The sequence below is a fragment of the Anguilla rostrata genome, chromosome 5 (assembly GCF_018555375.3).
Source record: "Anguilla rostrata isolate EN2019 chromosome 5, ASM1855537v3, whole genome shotgun sequence".
In the NCBI taxonomy this organism is placed as follows: Eukaryota; Metazoa; Chordata; class Actinopteri; order Anguilliformes; family Anguillidae; genus Anguilla; species Anguilla rostrata.
Window position 1 is genome coordinate 45,305,203 of NC_057937.1, and position 19,650 is coordinate 45,324,852.

At 39.3% G+C, this 19,650-nt stretch overlaps 1 protein-coding gene across 3 annotated transcripts in view; it reads right to left on the reverse strand.

The window, feature by feature from the left end:
- Positions 1–946: 946 nt before the first annotated feature.
- The window catches only part of atp8b4 (ATPase phospholipid transporting 8B4), a 32,918-nt gene continuing 14,214 nt past the window's right edge, over positions 947–19,650 (reverse strand). For all 3 annotated transcript variants that reach the window (XM_064336508.1, XM_064336509.1, XM_064336507.1), the window contains 24 exons: positions 18,931–19,029; positions 17,867–17,928; positions 17,259–17,331; positions 16,508–16,578; positions 15,950–16,032; positions 15,155–15,313; positions 14,622–14,710; positions 14,108–14,304; positions 13,419–13,627; positions 13,157–13,200; positions 12,668–12,833; positions 11,433–11,621; positions 11,114–11,229; positions 10,340–10,504; positions 10,121–10,232; positions 9,888–9,993; positions 8,584–8,731; positions 7,575–7,758; positions 6,855–7,078; positions 6,530–6,613; positions 5,999–6,244; positions 4,501–4,639; positions 4,126–4,256; positions 947–3,674 (listed from right to left, as the gene is read on the reverse strand). In XM_064336508.1, coding sequence (XP_064192578.1) covers positions 3,351–3,674; positions 4,126–4,256; positions 4,501–4,639; positions 5,999–6,244; positions 6,530–6,613; positions 6,855–7,078; positions 7,575–7,758; positions 8,584–8,731; positions 9,888–9,993; positions 10,121–10,232; positions 10,340–10,504; positions 11,114–11,229; positions 11,433–11,621; positions 12,668–12,833; positions 13,157–13,200; positions 13,419–13,627; positions 14,108–14,304; positions 14,622–14,710; positions 15,155–15,313; positions 15,950–16,032; positions 16,508–16,578; positions 17,259–17,331; positions 17,867–17,928; positions 18,931–19,029 — 3,420 coding nt within the window. In that variant the 3' untranslated portion in view covers positions 947–3,350. The remainder of the gene's footprint in view (positions 3,675–4,125; positions 4,257–4,500; positions 4,640–5,998; positions 6,245–6,529; positions 6,614–6,854; positions 7,079–7,574; positions 7,759–8,583; positions 8,732–9,887; positions 9,994–10,120; positions 10,233–10,339; positions 10,505–11,113; positions 11,230–11,432; positions 11,622–12,667; positions 12,834–13,156; positions 13,201–13,418; positions 13,628–14,107; positions 14,305–14,621; positions 14,711–15,154; positions 15,314–15,949; positions 16,033–16,507; positions 16,579–17,258; positions 17,332–17,866; positions 17,929–18,930; positions 19,030–19,650) is intronic.

Genomic DNA, 19,650 nt, shown 5'->3' on the forward strand with positions numbered 1-19,650 from the left:
CGCGTGCTAAATGTGCGACATAGTGTATGTCTCATTCGGACAGCAGTGGATTAGCTTGATTGAACTAGCCTGTGGAACGAAAGTCATTTTAATAATTTAAAACGTCATGTAAACAAAACAAAGAGCAGATTATGTTTGCAATGAAAAATTATGTATTCAGAATTGCATTTTAATCTTCAAAAATATGCAGATAACCAAAATCAAACGTTGACCATCACTCTAATCATAAACACATGGTATCAATTTGTAGTTTTTCTAGTAGGCTAGATGCCTATAGCCTACAGAAAAACTAAAACTCCAAGGCGTTGACAAACGTAGAAAACTGACCTCATTTAATGCCTCCTGACAAATGCTTCAACAAGTAAAATATTCAGGCATGCACCTTGCATTCTAGGTTATTTTTTAATTTTTTAAAATAAAAAATATTCCACTTTCTTATTTTTGTCACTGGTGCCATCTCGTGGACACGTATCTGCCACGATTCCTGGGCCGTACGTGCCCGATACAGCTTGCTTGCAACTTGTACACTCAATATTAGGCAAGGAAGCTATTTTGGACATGGCCCTGGTGAAATTAAGATTGTTACAACGTTCTTGAATCCCGGCCCCACTAAATCCGTTCAAAATCAGTTATCAAGCTTTGATTGGTGTGTTTATTGAACGTGCAGCTAAATGTAACCTCTTTTGGAGGTCATTTTTTATGTTTAATGTGAATGGAAGGTTAAAATGTGAATGGAAGGTTAACAGATAGGCAGGATATTTGAATAATAGCTTAAGCTTAAAAGTCAGAAAGGCTTTTCTTCACTATCCATTTTGATAAATCTATAACTATAATCACTATAATCACACTATAAATTGTAAATTGATTTGTTTTTAAATTGCTGCTTCAACCAATGCTTGTGCAATATAGGTTAATATCTGGCATAAAAAAGACTGCTCCAGTAGCATTCTCACACAATGTATTTTGAATTTAATTATAATTATATTTATATTCACAATGAAATGCGGGGAAGAGAAAAAATCTCAATTGAGTATCTGACAGTGAAGGTAACCATGTTCTGAGTGTTGAATATTCATTTCACCACAGCATTTATTCAGCATTTCCCCTTTTTCTCTTCAAGTTGAAATAGTCAGCTCATTCTTTTTCATGAATACTCACACAAGAAGCACTGCAGCTGCACCCAAACTGTACTGGTGACAAGCAAGGTTGCTGACTGAGAAACTCAGGGCCAACATCACCCCTAATGGGTGGATTTAAGACGTGGACCATTGGAGGTGGTGCAGACTCAGTCGAGTTGGTGGTGCAACATAGACACCTAGGGGCAAGCAGGAGTGTATGCAATAAAAAAGAGCCAGTGTGAATTTGGCCATGACACAATTGTCAAGATGTGTACAATGATGGAAGAAAGAACTTACATAAGAAATGGTTTTCGGCAATAAAACAGGCACACAATCTGGGTATATTAAGGTAGCTATTAGGAGATGAAATCAAGTCTCCTGCAGCTCATTTTACCTAGGTATCCTCCACTATCTTTACAAAAGCTCTTTAAAGAATGTTTATGTGCATATCGACTACAATACAAGTCATTGTACACAATATATACCTTTAAAATATATATGTACACACATGCAAACAGAGACTCAGAGGAGTGATTTCATTTTAAATAAATTAAGCCAAATGCATTTACATACATTTACACATTTTCCTGTGTTATAAAAAGTAACATTTCCAGTATAAATATAAAAATCCATGCAGATATGTACAAATGATGAACAATACAAAAGTGGACATGTAAAATAACATTCGTAGCATTTGTGATTTATACATTCATCAGTTTTAACATTCCTGTATGAAATGCTAAATGTCAAATGCTAAAGGTCGCCATTTATAAGCAGAGTTTCTATGCATTTAATGGCTAATTATGTCCATGTAAAACACACATAGTAGATGTTGCAATGCTGTTCTGAACACAAGGTTGAGATTGCGGGTAAAGCAACTCATACTCTAAATTTTAAGCACAGTCAGTGATGTCAGCCATCAGCACGTTGACATTTCTAGCATTGTAGAAGCGTTGTCAATGAAATTGCCAGCCTTGAAATATCTGTTCCAAAGAGGGTACATTTACATTTGTATACATATATATACAATATTTCCCTTAATAGAAGGAAAAGTGAAAGGCACATTATCCCCCCACCTCCACCATATGATAATGCTAAATGGTATCAAATGTCAGCTACTGTACTATCTGTGCATTCCACAATCGTCTGAACTTGTCATTACATTGCATTTTGCAAAATTCATAATGATCATCATAATGCTATAATGTGAAAATTTCACACTAAGTGGAAAGCTGCCAGAAATTATCTAAAGAAAACTTGGCATGATATGCATTTAGCACATTGGTAACACATTGCAACATAAAGAATGTACATTGGAAAAGGCTGAGGTGACTTTTTTAGGGTGAATTTTAGGGTATCAAAATGACCATAAAGGCAACCTGTTATAATATAAACTGTGCTTAATTGTAGAACTCTCAGGAACTGAGACATTTAATTGCACAACCTCCCTGCTTGATGAAGTAAAAAATATTTTTTTAAATATAAAGAAACACAATATTCATAATCAAGTGGCAATGGGATTTGTCTTCCTCACAAAGTCCACGGGTTGCAGAAAGAGTCTTTAAGTGTCAAGTGCAGACATTGATTTAAAGCTGTAGAAGTGAGCATGACTGAACTTTTTTACTAATTAGAGGAGGATGTAAAACATGACATTAATGGCTCAAATTGCGGTTTATGCACTGCTGTAGAAAGCCACAATATTTACAGCAGTCTTTCTTCTGTGGCCACATTCTGTAAAGTGAACACCAATGCAGCCTCAAAATAAACATTTTCTGGTAAATATATTCTGGTCAAAATAATGCACGTCAGCCAATCAATCATTACTTAATCGAACGCTACCAGGCAAGAACATTGGCACAATAATCATATATAGCTAGGGATGTTTGAAAAGGAAGTGACATAATGAAGCAATCATTAAGTGAATTACTTCACTGAGCTGCTGCTTCATGGTCTCGTCTGTTCCCTTCCATTCTCTGGCTATTTGACAGTCCTGCATGTTAGAGCACTTGCATTACAGTCCTGTTTATTCTGTCATTTCCTACTGTGTTTGGTCTGATATGTTCCCCAACTGCCTATGCTGCTGTGTTTGGGTCCAGTCTCCTTCCTCAAACTGGGTCAGTTTTTTCCTTTGTTTGGGTCTCTGTACTGCAGTGTTTTGGTCTACTTTGTTTCATAGCAACTGTTTTGGTCTGCTCCCTCAGCTTGCGCTGCCATGTTTGGATGTGGCTTCCTTCAGTCTCTGTGCAGTTCAGTTCTGGTCTTCTCTGTACCATTTGTCTCTGTGACGTTGCTCTGTGGCTCTGAGGAGGCACCGGTGATGTCACTTCTCTTCTTCAGCAGGTTCTCGATCCAGCTGGTGCTGTTCTGTATCTTCGCTGCGGGCGGAGCAGGGGCGGGGCCAGCGACCTTCATGTTCTTGCCCGAGGTGATGAGTTCTCCGTAGCCCTCCTGGTGGGCGAAGGCGTACGCAGAGCGGCGTGAGCTGGTCCGCCGCACGCGCTTCAGATTCTGTTCCTGAGGACGCTGCCTCCTGCTGGCACGCTGTAGGAGACGAACCTGCAAAGCAGACATAACCAGCCTATCAACGAACCATGAAATGACCGATACATTTACACCTTTTTTTTAGTATTCTCTAAATAAATTAGTAAACAATGCTTCACCATTACTGTCAAAGCCTGTGTTTCTAATAATAACAATTTAAATGGTTTCATGTTTTTCCATGGTCTCTCTGTCATAAATAATTTTGTTTTCTACACGTGTGAGCACAGCAATCATGCCTGCTGCAGCTGCTGTGTTATTAGCCAGAAACTGTAAATGTGCCAGCTATACGCTAATAGCTGCTTGTTTGAACTTGAATTATATACATTTTCTGGTTTTACGCTCAACTGCCTTTACCATAAATGCGTGGGCACCAGGGCCTGACAGGAGATGTTTATAATTGCCTCTCTGCAAATAACAACTTAATTTCCTCTGTGGACACAGAGATAAATCTGGGAGTGCACTATACCTTGTCTGTTAAGGTGGGATAGAGATCTGCCCTTAGGAATCGGACTGCCACCACCGGTACCACACATACCACTGTGGTGAGAAGGATGACCAGCCACACACTCTTCTGGGACAGGCAGTTCCGTGCAGTGCCTGAAATTTATGAACACACCTGCTGTTTAAAAAGAATTGGAACTGAACACACCGCACTAAGGAGCAGTCCATCTCTTGATTAACAGGGATTCAAATGCATCTGAAAGCATATTTTTATGATAATTATAATAATCTCTAGCAGGTCAGAAATTATGAAACATGATTTGTATTCTTGAACCAGGTATGGTTTTAGTTAAGAGAGAGTAAAAAGCAAACAACACAGGCACTGTTGACGCAGACTTACCAATGAAAGGGAAATGGCTTGGGAATATACCAAATATACCATCACTGTGCATAGCAAACAATATGGCAAAGTAGACTGCAAGGCTACCCCATACGTAGAAGTGGTTCACAGCTGTCCAATAATGTGTGTCCAGCCCAATCTGAAATCCAATCGGACACATTTTTAGAAGATATAATGATCCATTTATAAGATTTTAGTCACCTTTACAGGAGACAGCATCTAATATTACTGAATTGCTTACTTTGGCCACAAGATGGCATACAAAGGAGGATCCCCATATGCTTTTTTTGAAAGAAACATGCTTCAGAAAGTAAACAAAAAGAGATCTCTGAAATATTCTATAGCTTATATTTTCAAAAGTGTTCTATATGAAAATAGCCAGGAAATGGGTTCCTATAAATGGTATACCGAAATAAAAGCAACAGGAAAAAGCTCAAAACCTATTTTTATGACCTCATTTTGACTTCTTGGCGAATTGAATTCTAGCTTTCCTCACCTGCATTGCAGTGAATTTAAACATGCTTTGATACTCACGATTCCTGATACTTTTTTCTTATTAATCCTATTCAGCTAACAGAAAAATAAAATTTTCACAATAAAAGAATGCAAAAAAAAAAAAAAAAAAAAATATATATATATATATATATATATATATATATATATATATAGTATATATAATATATATAAACACTAGCTTTCTTCCACAGTCTGTCCCAGTTAGATTTGATTTCAGACTAAATTATGAATCAATACTAGCAGAGCCACCATTCTCTAAAAGCAAGGCTTTGCTAAAAATCTAAACTTGCTATTCCTTACATGACCATATAATAAATATGCAAACTTAAAAGCAAGGAACTGGTTTCACAGCCAATAAACCTGTTTCCTTTTGCAATAATGTGAATTCACCCTCTCTAATGCATGAGTGATGAATGGCTCTTAATTTATATCTCCCTGTAAAAAAAACTGAATGTCCATATGGACCTTCAGAGCATGTGCATGAGGCTGTCCCAAAATATTTAGCCATCATTTACCTTTATTGAAATGTTTCTTTTTAAAATACAATTTCAAATCAAGTGTGTTCCATCTAACACGCTAATGTCTCCAATTCACAGAATGTATTACAAAGCTGGTTGCATGCCTTCCACCAAATAACATAACAGCTTCTGCACTATTATATCAAATGGATATTGATATGGATTCAGTGGCCATTAGATATTACTAGCCGATGATGAACTAGGTAGCATGGATAAATGTCAAGTCCCAGCAGTGAGAATATAAATGCCTCAATCACTATGGAGACAAGGTCTGTTTTGCAAAGGAGTATAAGCACAGAATGCGCTGGAGCACGAGCAATGCGTCATTCGTTGGTCTACCACAAGCGAGGCAACATTGTTCCATTGAATCGTTTTATACCCGCATGCTGGTTAACTTGCCTCATGCCCCCCCCTCCTCCCCCCCCCCCCCCTTTCACTGAGTCATTCGACAGCACCCTCCTCACCTGAACGCTCACAACAATCACTAAGGATGTTGCTATGGTGACGGCGAAGGACTGTTGGTCAGAGATATCGGACCCGTCATCCCTCACAGCGTAGGAGAAGGCTCCATAGGGGACAAAGAAGAGCACAAAGGAGGTATACATCCCTTGCACCGTGTACATGAAGAACTGGCGCTTGTTGAACAGCAGGTTGAGCTGCCCGGGTTCATACAGCTTTGGATGCTGAAGGCTATTTTGCTCATTGACGTCCTTTGGAGAAAGAAAAGGCCATACAAAAGCAGACTGGTTCATAAACTGACATATCAGGTTTAGTTAAACATCTCAAGATGCAAACCTACGCAACTGACTAGTGTCTTCTTTCACAACGTCATTAATTTAAATCACCCAATGCTGCTACTGTCCGTTGGAAGTCATGCGATCAATAAAACAACTGATCTACATGGGTACAAAGAATGTGTCATTACAGGAACGTGTTTAAGCATACAACACACGGCAGGGTCAATACTGGCTGGGAGAATCAATAGTAATGCTTACCTTGTCAAACATGCCCATAGCAAGAACTGGCAGAGAGGTGTAGACTATGTTAAAGAGGGTTATAAACCATTGGTCATACACAGTCTGTGAGGAGAAAATGGAGAAAAGAGGAGTATTATACACACATCATACATCACAAACAGAACACAGCCTGAATTAAGCTGTTAATGCAAATCAACTAGCCTCAGATCATGTGATTCTGCAATTCCTACACTTCAAAGCACTAGACAAGTCTGTTAATATTCCCATCTGAATTGGTGAGATTTAACAGTTGCAAAAGAAGTGTCTGTAACAGTGGAAGAACTTGGTCTTGGGAGTACCTTACCTGTGCTGAGAAACCGCAGAAAAAGCCAAACCAGAAGTGCACCAGGGTGAAGGCAAAGTTCTTGTAGAAAAAGTAGCACAGGAAGTTGCACATGCGGAAGTAGGACCAGCGGCCGTGCACCAGCAGGAGGCGCTGCAGGTAGCGGAACTGGGCAAAGGAGTAGTCTGACGCCAGCACCGCCTGCATGCCCTCCTGCCCACTGATGCCCACTCCAATGTGCGCTGCTGTTGAGGGACAGAGCACACCACAATATGAAGAACTAAACCCAAAAACATGTCATTTTATTTATGTCTACATGCTTTATACATGTATCGCATATAAGCTCTACATTTAAGAAGTATCTCAACTCTCAACTCTCTTTTATGCTGACATGCTGGATACTTCAGTCTATATTTAATTTTCATACAAGTAAATTTAAAAGACAATTACAAGGCAGTATCTGTAGGACAAAAGCACTCTTCTGACAAAATATGAGAGGACATTTTGAGAGGACATTTAGTTTTGCTCCAGTAAACAAAAGGACATCCCGCCAAAGTCTTCAAACATTCTACAGCCATTGAGCTGGCAGGTTCATAAACCGTCCCTTGCACGGCTGACCCTGCAGTTTCACTAGGTGCACAAAAAAAAGCCGAGGGAGAGGGTTCGTCGTGGTTTGTGTGCAGCCAGGAGCCCAGCGGCAGGTGGATACCGACTCGGCGGGCCATGGGGACGGCGGCTTACTTTTGATCATGCTGACGTCATTGGCGCCATCCCCGATAGCCAGAGTTACCGCCCCCCGGTACTTCTTCACCAGCTCCACCACCTGAGCCTTTTGCAGGGGCGTGACGCGGCAGCAGATGACCGTCTTGCACAGGCAGGCCGTGTCCAGGAGCACGCGCTCCATGTCGGCCTCCAGGGCATGGGCCTGCAAGGCCACACAGTGGTCAGGCCTCCACAGCGCCCCCTATGCATGCATTCTACATCAGCACATCACATCAACTATTCAGTTGTAAGGAAGCCATCACGAAGCAACAGCTACAGCTTGTAATTAGCAATTTATTATTCACTTTCTCAGGTGAATTGTATAAGCTGAATTTTATTTCATCCTGTGCCCAATAAAAAGAACAACAAAGACAGGAAAATGTAAGAATAATTTTTATTCATTCAGATATGTAAGAAAATAGAGATCAAGAGGCTCGACAGAGGATTGAAAAAATTCCAGGCACTCATCACCCATGAGCCAGAATCAAGCAGCTGAGCCTTTGAGTCCTAAAAGATTCCTGCTGTGCTATCAGATACCTGTGCTTACTGCTAAAATTCAACCCTTCTGCACACCTATTTTGTAAGCATTTTGGAAGCGACAGCACCCTGCAGGCATGCTTTCGGGAAGAGGCATAGGGGAGCAGCACAGGAAAGGAGATTCATCAGAAGGGCAGTGAGTGTTAATGAGGAGCACAGAGAGCTGGGGACCCACTGTACAACAGCACTGCTTACGTGCTCATCATTAGCCAAACATCAGAGACACTCTGAATACACAAACACACACACGCACGCACGCACACACACGCACATCCCTGTTCAAACAAGGCAGGGAATACTACATTTCTGATTACTTTTCAAATTCCCATTAACGCCTACTGCATTCATAACTCTGCCTGACTGTTGACAAGTTAAAACCATTTCATATTGACACATAAGAAAAATCTTGAGCAAGTTTACACCCTCAGAAAGACGTGTTGAGGACCCTTACCAGACTGTGCCCATTAACGATCAAGGCATACTCAGCAGTGAAGGTTTCCTCAAAAACTGAGTCCTTCCCATTTCTTTCAGACTTCTCTGTATCCATGCAGCCATTGGCAACGTCCCTGCACGGTCCCGGAATCTTGTCTCTTGCTTCTCTGGAACAAAACCAACGGTGAAACAGTCGTGAACAAGCGAGCCTATGTCATCCTTTGCTTAGCCTTCATTTTTCTTAGTGTGGAATCATTTAATACCATTTCTTTCCGCAGCAGTTGCACAGTTGTTTCGAGAGATCTTTAAAAAATCCATTAAGAAAAAATGTTTGACGCTGCAATTCTGACTTCTGCCTTGGAGGTCAATTGCAATTTCCATAAATAGTGAGTAGATCCGGCTGACGTAGTTATACATTTCCTCTGAGATCCATTACGGCGATAAAAATACGTGATCAGTGAAACAGACATGATGAAGCAGAAGATGGCTCAAGGGTTCTTGATCTTGTCATTTAATTAGCAGGTAAAACTGTGCTTAAAATCAGCTTCATTAAATATGTCAGGAGGTGGAGAATAATTTAATTAAATCCACGTTTTATTAAAATAGCAAGGAAGGGAGCGATATGACTTTCAGATGAGTTTAATCTAATATATAATAATATATCTGAATATATAAGAACAAGAACTATATGAATGATTACAATCACTATGAAACCAAAGCCGTCATGTGTTTGTAGTTTCTTTTAACTAAAGAGGTCAATTTAATTAATCTAATTTAGCTGAATTTCAATTTCAGAGATTACATGGTTCCTGTATTTAGTATACTCCATTACATTTGTTGTATCAAAGGTTGTACTGTATCACAAGCAACTTTCAGAAATAATAAAAAATACTCAAAATCTTCTAGATATTTTAAAATAAGCAAAGGATAATACATATCTAACATGAAACGAATGGCTCAGTGATGAAAACAAACACACTTCAAATGAAAGGTAGACAACTTCCATTAAACAAAAACAAAATGCGAACATTTAAAGCTCTGATATGTATTTCACTAAACCTCAACTTTTACCTTTACCAGTTTTCATCAGAACACAATCAAGTCTCGCAGTAAATGAGAATTTCAAAATGAACAAATCAATCGCATTCTGACAAACAACAGAGGCAATCTAAATTAGCACCACTCATGTGTCTGACACTGTTGTGCTCCAGTTCGTACCTCCTACATGCAATTCTTTTTATTGCCATATAAACTGAGCTGTGAAGTTTTGGTTTCTGGACTCACATGGAAATACCAGCTGCCAATGAGGGTGGAGATGCTCACCTGAGCTGCTGCTGGACCTCCTGTACTGTGTGACCTGAGATGATGAAGACCTCGTTCATGTCGTCTCGTAGCATGTTACAGGAGTAACCAATATTCATTGCTGTCTCTGCGATGAATAAGAAGCAAGTTACATAAAGTAACCAACACCCTCCAACATCCATTCTAATCTAGGTAACCTCCGAAAACAGCCAATGGTGTGTTTTTTTTTCTTCCCTACACAAACTTGTGGCTACCTAGCTTGTCTCCTGTGAGGACCCAGATCTTAATGTTGGCCAGAGTTAAACAGGCAATGGTCTCTGCCACACCTTCCTGTAGTTTGTCCTCAATGGCTGTAGCACCCAACAGCTAGAAAAGAAAAAGAAAGGGCGTGTGTTAATTAACTTCACTTGGAAAGGGGACCTTCCATTACACCTCCACATTTCTGTTATTGAGAGTAATCCTTAAAAGCATACCTGCAGGCCCAGCTCAATTTCCTCATACAGCACGGCGAGGCAATCCTCTCTATTATCAAGCACAGTGCTGGCAAAATGGAGCTTCTTCATCCATTCCTCAAAGAAATCTTCATCCAGGTCTTTGTAGGCCAAAGCTAATGTTCTCAATCCTTCTCCAGCAAACTCCTGTTGCAAGAAAGAGATGATATTCTCTATAGACAAACGTTTGAACAGTGTTCATGATCCAGGGTGGAAAAACTCAGTAAGAGAACTGTCCTCTGTATTACACTTATGCTGGCCATCCATCATACAAGATAACATCCTAAGCTACTGAGAAAATGTTCCATTTCATTTAAAGTTTTGACAAAAATAGCTAATAAATCTGTTTGCCAGCAGAAAAGGGCCCCCTGACAATAATGCATTTTTACTGCAGTATGGATGAATCTGATTTTACTCATGCCTGAAGCCACATAGAATGAAGAATGATGGATTAGCTGTCAATGGAAAAATCAACAGGTTATGGTTTTCATTAGCGCCATTTCTCTCTGAGCAGTTTGGATATTGTTATAGTCATCAGCAATGAATAACAATCTTTTAAATATACAGACCAAAAAAGATGTAATCCTATCACTGACCTAAATATAAAACTGATTATCATAACCAGGATTGTGTCAATATGACAAAATGTTAAGTTTCTCTTTTAGCAACACATGGCTTATCACATGTATATAAAGATTTGTGATTTATTCATTGACAGTTAAATAGGAGAAAAACAGGATTGCAGGTATGACATACATTGAGATGTTCTGAGGTAGTATACATCAGCTCCTCATTGGACGGATCCAACCTGTCAAATATAATTGTGTCGGCCCCCTTTGAGTAGAGTTTGAGCTGTCCCTCTGGAGTCCTCACTACAACAAACAGGACGCAAAATACATGCCGCCTTTTTATGAACTGTGCTTTCAGGTTAAAGGGTGGCATCATATTGCTAAAGCTATGACTTCGCAAGTTATATCAAGGCTCTCAAAATGGCCATGACTATAGCCAACAGAATGGATTACAATTTAAATCTGACAGTTTACTGAGGGAGACAAATGCATCGTGCAACACGAACCAATCACACTCATTCTCTTGCGCACGTTGTTGAAATCCAAGATGGCCAGGAGCTGGTAGGTGACTGCCCGGCCCATTTCATAGAGCGTTATGGTCTCCGGTGTCCTGGCTCTGAATACGAACCCAAAATTGCGTGCAGCTGTGACCAGGGCACCCTCATCAGGTGACTGTGCCTGGTATAGCAACTCCCCTGGGACAAAAAGACCACACAGTCCATTGCCAAACATACTTAACCAGTCATAGAGACCACATATGATACTAATGCACAAATACCCCCACCCCCAACACATCCCATTGTATCCAGACCATAATTATAATGCTGATAAACAACTAGCAGCTTAATAGCCCAACAAGGTAACTTCTGTGAGGAATTCATTTGAGAATATGTTGGCAGGCCTTTCATTCGTGTTGATCTGCATCATAAATCCAAACTGTGTGACTACCAATTCTACACTGCATAAATTACACAGCCCTTCAAGCAGAAAGGCATCAGAGTTTCTGTTATTTTTTAACAGGAAAATATTCCAGCAACAATTACAAGGCAGAAAATGTATTTTAGCGTATCGGCTAACCTCAAATCAACGTTCTTCAAATCATTCAGCAAGAACTCAAACATACGTTAAGTGTACACTTTCTGGAAGCTAAATAAAACTGAGTGCGTACCATTATTGTAGCTGCACTGCAAACTACAGCCCTGCAGGCTCTGTGGGCAGGGCCAGGAGGTGTTAGATTTCCAAAATGTCTTCACAACATTGTGACCGTTGAGAAAGTTGCCTACTGCAAATTTAATTCCAATTTTCAACCATGGATGTGCAGTGAATGCTTTTTAAGATATTGTCACTTAAATGAAACTAGTAAAACTAGGTGAAAATTGCCCCTGTGGGCAAATTTAAATACAGTTCAAATCTAGCTATTCTGTTCTGTTCATTCAGATTATGTTGGAAACATGTCTATATGACAGTATTTATAATATATCACAAATGTAGGTAATAATAGCAATGATTTTTAGTGTAGATTTTCTTTTTCATTTTATCACAGTTTTGGAGCAACATTTTTTCATCTTGTCCAGGGTGGAAAAATTATCAGATTTGGGCCTGAAGCACACAATATGTGTGCTAGTTTAGTTTTTTATTACTGTCGAGATATACTTTGAACTCAGCACCTTATGCTGAAACATTCAGGACTATGCAAGTTTTCTGACCACATTTCAAAGCGGGCCATGGGCATCATGCTCACCTTCGTTCTTCTCCTCTGGCATGACCGTGTGACAGAGCGCCAGCAGTCTAAAGAACTCATGCACGGTCGGCTCTTCTAGCTTTATGGCCTCCATCAAACTGCTGTCATGGAACCTGAATTTCTTGTCTCTCAGCAGGTTGAAGGAGAAGTCCACACATGGAGTTTTCTATAGCCACAAACAGATAACTTTGTGTTCTTGGTGTCCTCAGAGATGATATTTAAAAGCAGTTACACTATTATTTTTAAAAATTCAATTACATAAGAACATATGAACAAGTTAACTGAAGTTGTATTAAATACCAAGAGGTTGTATTAAACTATAAATTGCTGCTAACAGAAAACATGTCAAGTCATGTATTGTTAAATCACAGACAATAGTGATTGTGATGTTGTGTGAAATGTTTTAATAAAAATACTTTCATGCAAAATCCTCAAAATGTGCTTCTAACTGATTGACATGGCACATAATCACTGTGAATTAATCTTTACCTCCGTGATTTCCACTTTATGTCCAAAGTCATCATAGACATCACCTTAATGGACAGAAAAATTTGTGTCACTATATCTGTAAATTTCTTTTTTGATAATTATACTGACCATGCAAACATCAAACACTTCATGAATTTTCATTAACCCATTTCATCATTAATTTATCGATCAACTTCATATTTTTATTCGATTAAAATATTAATATTTTTAAGAATCCCACTCTTCATTTCCACTCGATTGATCAGACTATTTTCCCACATACCGTAGGTCTTTCCATTGATGGAGCACTTGTTGAAGGTCATGATGTTTTGGGTGAGGGTGCCGGTCTTGTCAGAGAAGATGTACTCCACCTGGCCGAGCTCCTCGTTCAGTGTTGTGGTGCGGGCTTGCGCCGGCATGTCTCTCCGACCGTAGTACATCCTCCGGTCCCAGTTAATGAAGTAGCTGTGCCCAAGGCGAATCACCTCCACGCTTGAGTTCAAACCATGTAAACCATGTAAAGCACCACAGATGTGAGCCACCTCACCCAAAGGAAGGCCAATGGATTCAGAAGTTTCATATTCTCCACGGTCGGTCAATGGCTAGTGTAAATACAGTATTCTTAATGCCGCAGTAAAATCTATAATAAAGTACAAGTATGATGTCATGATGTCAGGGCCGTGTGCAGTGGAAAGAGTGTGAGTGGGTGTAATGGGCTGGAGAGGTAAACAACAGAGAGAGTTCCACAGTCTGAACTAAAAATGTACGCACTGATTTCCCTGACTCAGGCTGACCCTATTCTGGTCGTTCAATATCATTAATTTTCAATGAAGCTTACAGTAAATGGTTAGCAGACCCGTTCCATAGATAAAGGGTGCATTCCACATTGTAGACGAGAAGGGTCTTTTTTAAAACAGTGACTGCAATCTCTCATTGTTTCCTGTAATTCCTTTTGATCGCAGTTGCTCTTACCTGACATAGAGTGAAATGGGGACCACAGTGTTGAGGATAATGACATAAGACCAGAAGGTCAAGAATCCAGAGAACACGGAATCGCTCAACACCACATCCCATTGCAGGTACACTCGGAATGTTTTGCCTACTCTCTCCTCCCAGATGGTGTTCCCCACAGCCAAGACGATGCCCATGCATGTAAGAAATCCAAAAATCTGATAATACAAACCAGAAAAAAACATCTACCTATAGAATGTGCATCGTTCAAGAAAGATTTGGTTTTGCCACACATTACTGTAAATTGTCAAGGGCTTGATTCTTGCACTGCCACGTGAACAGCTAAAGGTAAGCCACACAGCATGGGCTATACACAATACAGCTCAAAGAAAGAGCACGGTCCTCCTGTGCCTTGAAAAATAGAAACTTACATTGTCGGTCATCATCAATCTATTCAGATGTATTACAGTTTGTCAATCACTGTCAGTAATAATGCAAAAGGTACCAAATGCAACATGAAGGCATGTTAACTTACCCATAACACCAATGTGTTCATCAGCCTGTCAATGCTGGTTCTTTTGAACTTTGTTCTCCCACAGTTTTGCATCAGCTTGGTTTGGAGCCCTGATAGGCATAATCATAGGGCAGGCATAATCATAAGGTGCTATGTCGACCTTATATCAGACATAAACATTTATTTGCAAACAGCTCACAAATTATTTAAATAAATAAATGACTGAAACCCCAAGGAATGATGAAATGATGATTAAAATGTGTTTTGCACATGCAGCAAAATGTGCAGTGAGAACTGATCACTACTGTCAAGCGAGAAATTAAATCCGTAAATAACACTTGATAAAAAATATATATTTACATTAATGTGACAAACGTGATCTTTTATATACTGTGTACAACAGCCTCCTAGAGATGTAATCATCCTGTCAAATCCACAGGAGGCAGGTTAATTATGCAGTAGGCAATTTATTTTTCTCATAAAAAACACGACACACACAAAGCTTTGCACGTACACACACCCACACACACACTTTGAGAGGATGAAAAAGATACCTGCAAATATGACCATGCCGAAGCACCAGTCAGTGTTTCTGAGCACGCAGCCACGAAGCAGCATCTTCTCATTGTCAAGGGGATACTTATTATCTTTCCAGAAAAGAGTCCCGGTGAACCGGTCCAATTTATTATTTGGAGGCTCACAGATGACCTCCCCTGAGGAACACAATCAACCCAAACAAGGCTGAAGAGAACTTCTGTGCTGCCTAGCCACAGTATTCAGACTGGACAAACAGAACAGCATCATGGAAACCATATTAGTAATTGCATGTTTGAAAAAACAGAATCAATTGCAAGGCACACTCACTATATATAGCGAGTGAAATTGTCAATGGAGATCTAGAGCGACACAGGGACTGTATCTTAGCTTGTGAGAGGAGAGAGAGAAATGTCATCTGATTTAATCTGAGACCCCAGGTGGATGGGGAAGCCGTCTGGCAAATTTGTGATTACACATGAGGGCTGTTCATCACAGCTGCTGATGGAGTTGTGACTTGCCACCAAAAAAAGGTCAACGGGCCAGTAAAAGACATCTTCAGGCACCCACAGGAGCCAGAGAAAAGATTTCTACATTTTATATTAAACTGAATGGTCCAATTTCATGAAGGAAAAAAAACAGAACGGTTGTTGTTTCTTATTACCAAACTCACACCACAGCCCATAGTTAAGAGAGAGAATAATGGGCACCTACTGTGTGGATGATTAGCAACTTGGATCCAAATTGCTGTCAACTATAGTTAGCATTCTGATGTCACATATCCAGAACAATGCAAATTTTACTATGCTAGTTACCGTCAAAGTCCGCCAACTTGGTAATATCTGATCCCAGCTCTGAGGTCACTGTTAAAGCCTGCCGCACCTTCAAATTTGTCTCTCTGTTCAGAAGGATAAACCCCAGAAATGTCAACATAAGGTGTAAGTTGAGGATACTAGAATGAATATACAACTGACTAAATGTCTTGCAGATCCAATTAGATAGATGAAACTGACGTCAGACAAATTTGCTGCTGTCATAGCTTGCTCAATAGTTCAGATATAAAAGCCATCAAGCATGGTTCAGGAAGCAAGTAAAACCCAGCAAAACAGCTTGTATATGTACCAAATGTTCATACACTTTCAAAGGGCACAGGCAATGTACGCTTGGTCCATTCAACATATTATTTTCCATGAAAAACAATTTGGCATGCATCAGTAGTGAAAATTGAAAGTATAGGTCTTTTTTCAGAGAACAGACCAAAGTAATACATTCATAAATAGAAAGAGAGATGAAACCAACATTTACTTTGGCTTCGCTGAATTATGCAAAATGCATATGCACTCACTGCTCTTACATACAGGTATGTCTCTTACCCATCCAGCTCTGCTGTTTCAATGTAGCACAGTCCATAGGGCTCACTGCTGGATAAGAGGAGGATATCAGCCTGCAGGGAACATACAAAGGTTATACACACAAAAAAAGGCAATTTTAAGTTCTTTTTGAGTCTGCAAGATAACATTTACACAAGAGCTCTCTCAAAATGTCATGTGACGTGACATCTCCCAAGGCTCCAGAAGAGCAAAATAATGAATACAGTATATCCATTTCAAATTCTTTGCCTTGCTTTACAGAAAAAAACAGATATTTTGCTAAATCTACGCCAAATTTTCTACCAAAGAAAAGAATTTCAAATTTTTGTTATAGAAAAAACATTTGTCTTGCCCCACAAATTGTACCACTCTCAACCACCGAACACAACTGCCTGAATTACCCTGTCTGTCATTGACCAAGGCTTTTTGATTATCAAACCCATATCCTCTACTAAAATGACACCATGCAATGCAATCTGGATAGAAATTTAAGATTTTGCACTATTACATTAAATTATTTGGAAGTTTGTTACCCTTATCCAGTTAAACACATCAACACATACATTCAGGGAATACTTTTCTCAAGGGTGGGTATTGACACCTACAGATAAGAAAACTTAATGCCATACCAGTGTTCAAATTTAGATAAAAGTTAGGTTTCGTTTTTTGAAGGCTATCATCAACATGCCGTGTAATGTAACTGGGTTGTAGATTCAACCATGGACTACAACTCCCAAGAGTGAGTGCGACTTACAGTGACAAACTGATTGTTCTCCAGCTTGATGATGTCTCCCACACGTACATTCATCCATTTCTCATTTTCCAAACTAAAGCAGAGCACAGCCCAATCAATTGTGCAGTCACAATAGCAATGATACAACACAGTTAAAAATGATCCACAAATGTCCCCTTTTCATAAACAATACATATTTAATAAAAGTACATAGTAACATACTTAATAAAAGTATTTAGTAATAGCTTAGTCCACCCCTCAACACAAACTACAAAGTAATAGCTTAATCCACCCCTCAACACAAACTACATATTCTTTTGCCCTCCTTCGCATTACACTATCAACGGTTATTCATTTTGGAAGCATCATACTGCAGCAGATACTTTCCTAATTATTAAATAAAGACAGAGTAAAACCATAGTCGCTTCTGTTTAGCCTTTCTTTAAATTTGCAGTATATTTTTGTGTTTTGACATTGCGCTGGTTGTCCTTCTGTGTTCCCCATCACTTTACCAATCCATTTAAACATGTACTATCAAAGAGACTCAGATTTGGCACGCTACTAAGCACCGGAATAGTATAAAGTCACATTCAAAATATAAGACAGAGAAAACCCCAGGACACACTTACCTCCCCCTGATGAGTACCTGAGACTGTCGAGTATTGACTTGTTGATCACTTTTATACCGAAACTGGAATTCAAAGGAGGTCATTTAGAATCCAAATATCATTTCGAGAGTCAAAAGTAATTAAAACAAGTTTGTTCAGCTTCATCAGTGTTTTGTTATTATGTTGATTTTGATTCCTGTCAGTAACTCTCATGACACATTATTACTGAAGTTTCTCAAAAATTTCCATAATGAAAATCAGACTGAAAAATACAGCCATTTTCAATTGTTTGTGCATAAAACTATTAATACAACATTCAAAACCATTAGCTATTTACAAAAGCTTATTTTACAGGCAATACTTCAAAAACATAAACAAACTGGAGCCTTTCCCTGCCTTTACAAAAAGTGTTTTTAATTTTTTACTGCATATCCAGCCAGGATTTCCATACACACCACTGCAAATTTAGGCTACCCATTTGCCATTTACATTGGAAAAAAGTGTTAAAATAGCAAATCCATGTTTGACATCACAGCAGATTCTACTGTATTGTTTTTTCTGATAATAGTAAAGGTCAAACACTATCCATCTAAGCTAAGGATAACACTTTGATTAGATTTCTGGTAAAGGAAAATTGAGTATACAGAGCTTGGGCCTGTCTAATTCAATATTGTTGCATAATCTTTACCCTTTACTTTGGCCTTGCCTGCAACAACTACTGTAAGACTACTTCACCCAAAGACATCCTTCACAAGACAATTACTGTAACATTTAGGAAAGTACAGTAATGTACATGTTCTGTTGGCTACTTTCAAGTTTCTGCTATCCAGTTATCCGGCTATTTTTAAAATAATGCTAAAGGTTTAAAAAATATATATGCAAAGCAATCAAAAACATTTAAACACTAAGGAGGGAAGGTTTTAATACATAAATATAATATTCAAGAAATCAAAATATCTAGCTATGGTCACATTCTTCAGAAATAATCATATTAATGGCAAGACATAAAGGATAGGGCATGAAGAGTCACTCAGCTGAGATGAAACACGGCAAGACATCTCTGTGTGATTGTCTACTGAACTTACATAGTCATCCGTAGCATCTTTGACAGCAGTTACTGTCAGCACTAATGCCAAAGGCACGATGGTGGTGAACCAGGACAAAGAGGAGATCTCAGGAATCAGCTACAGTACAAACACAAGCAGAAAAAAAACCCTGAATACTGCATGTGCGCGTGTGTGTGTGTGTGTGTGTGTCAGAGAGAGAGAGAGAGAGAGACACAGAGAGAGACAGAAAGAGTGTGTGTACATACATATACAAGCATGCATGTGTATATACACGTATGTGCATGTGCAGAGACAGAGAAAATGTGGGAGTAAGGCAAAAGAGCTTGTTAGTTTTCACTTGGTGGCCCATAACGTGGCTATAATGGACCCAAAACAAACAAAATGACCCTTAAAAGTACATGTGCCAGGAAATTAGAAATAGTAAATGGATTTCACAACCAGATTTGCACACTCTGTGTGGAGTCTGTAGACTGCTGGCAAAGCTCAAGTCCTAGAGTAATGGGAACCAAGCCTATTCCTGGAGATCCACCGTCCTGTAGGTTTTCATTCCAATCTTAACAAAACATCCCTCAATCAAGTGCTAGAGATCATGTTGAGTTGCCAATTAGTAGAGTCAGGTGTGCCAAATAAGGGTAAAAATGAAAACTTACAGGACGATAGATCTCCAGGAACATGGTTGGTTACCATTGCCCTAGAGCAAGGGTGTCCAATCTTATTGTTGGGCCAACTGGGTACAGG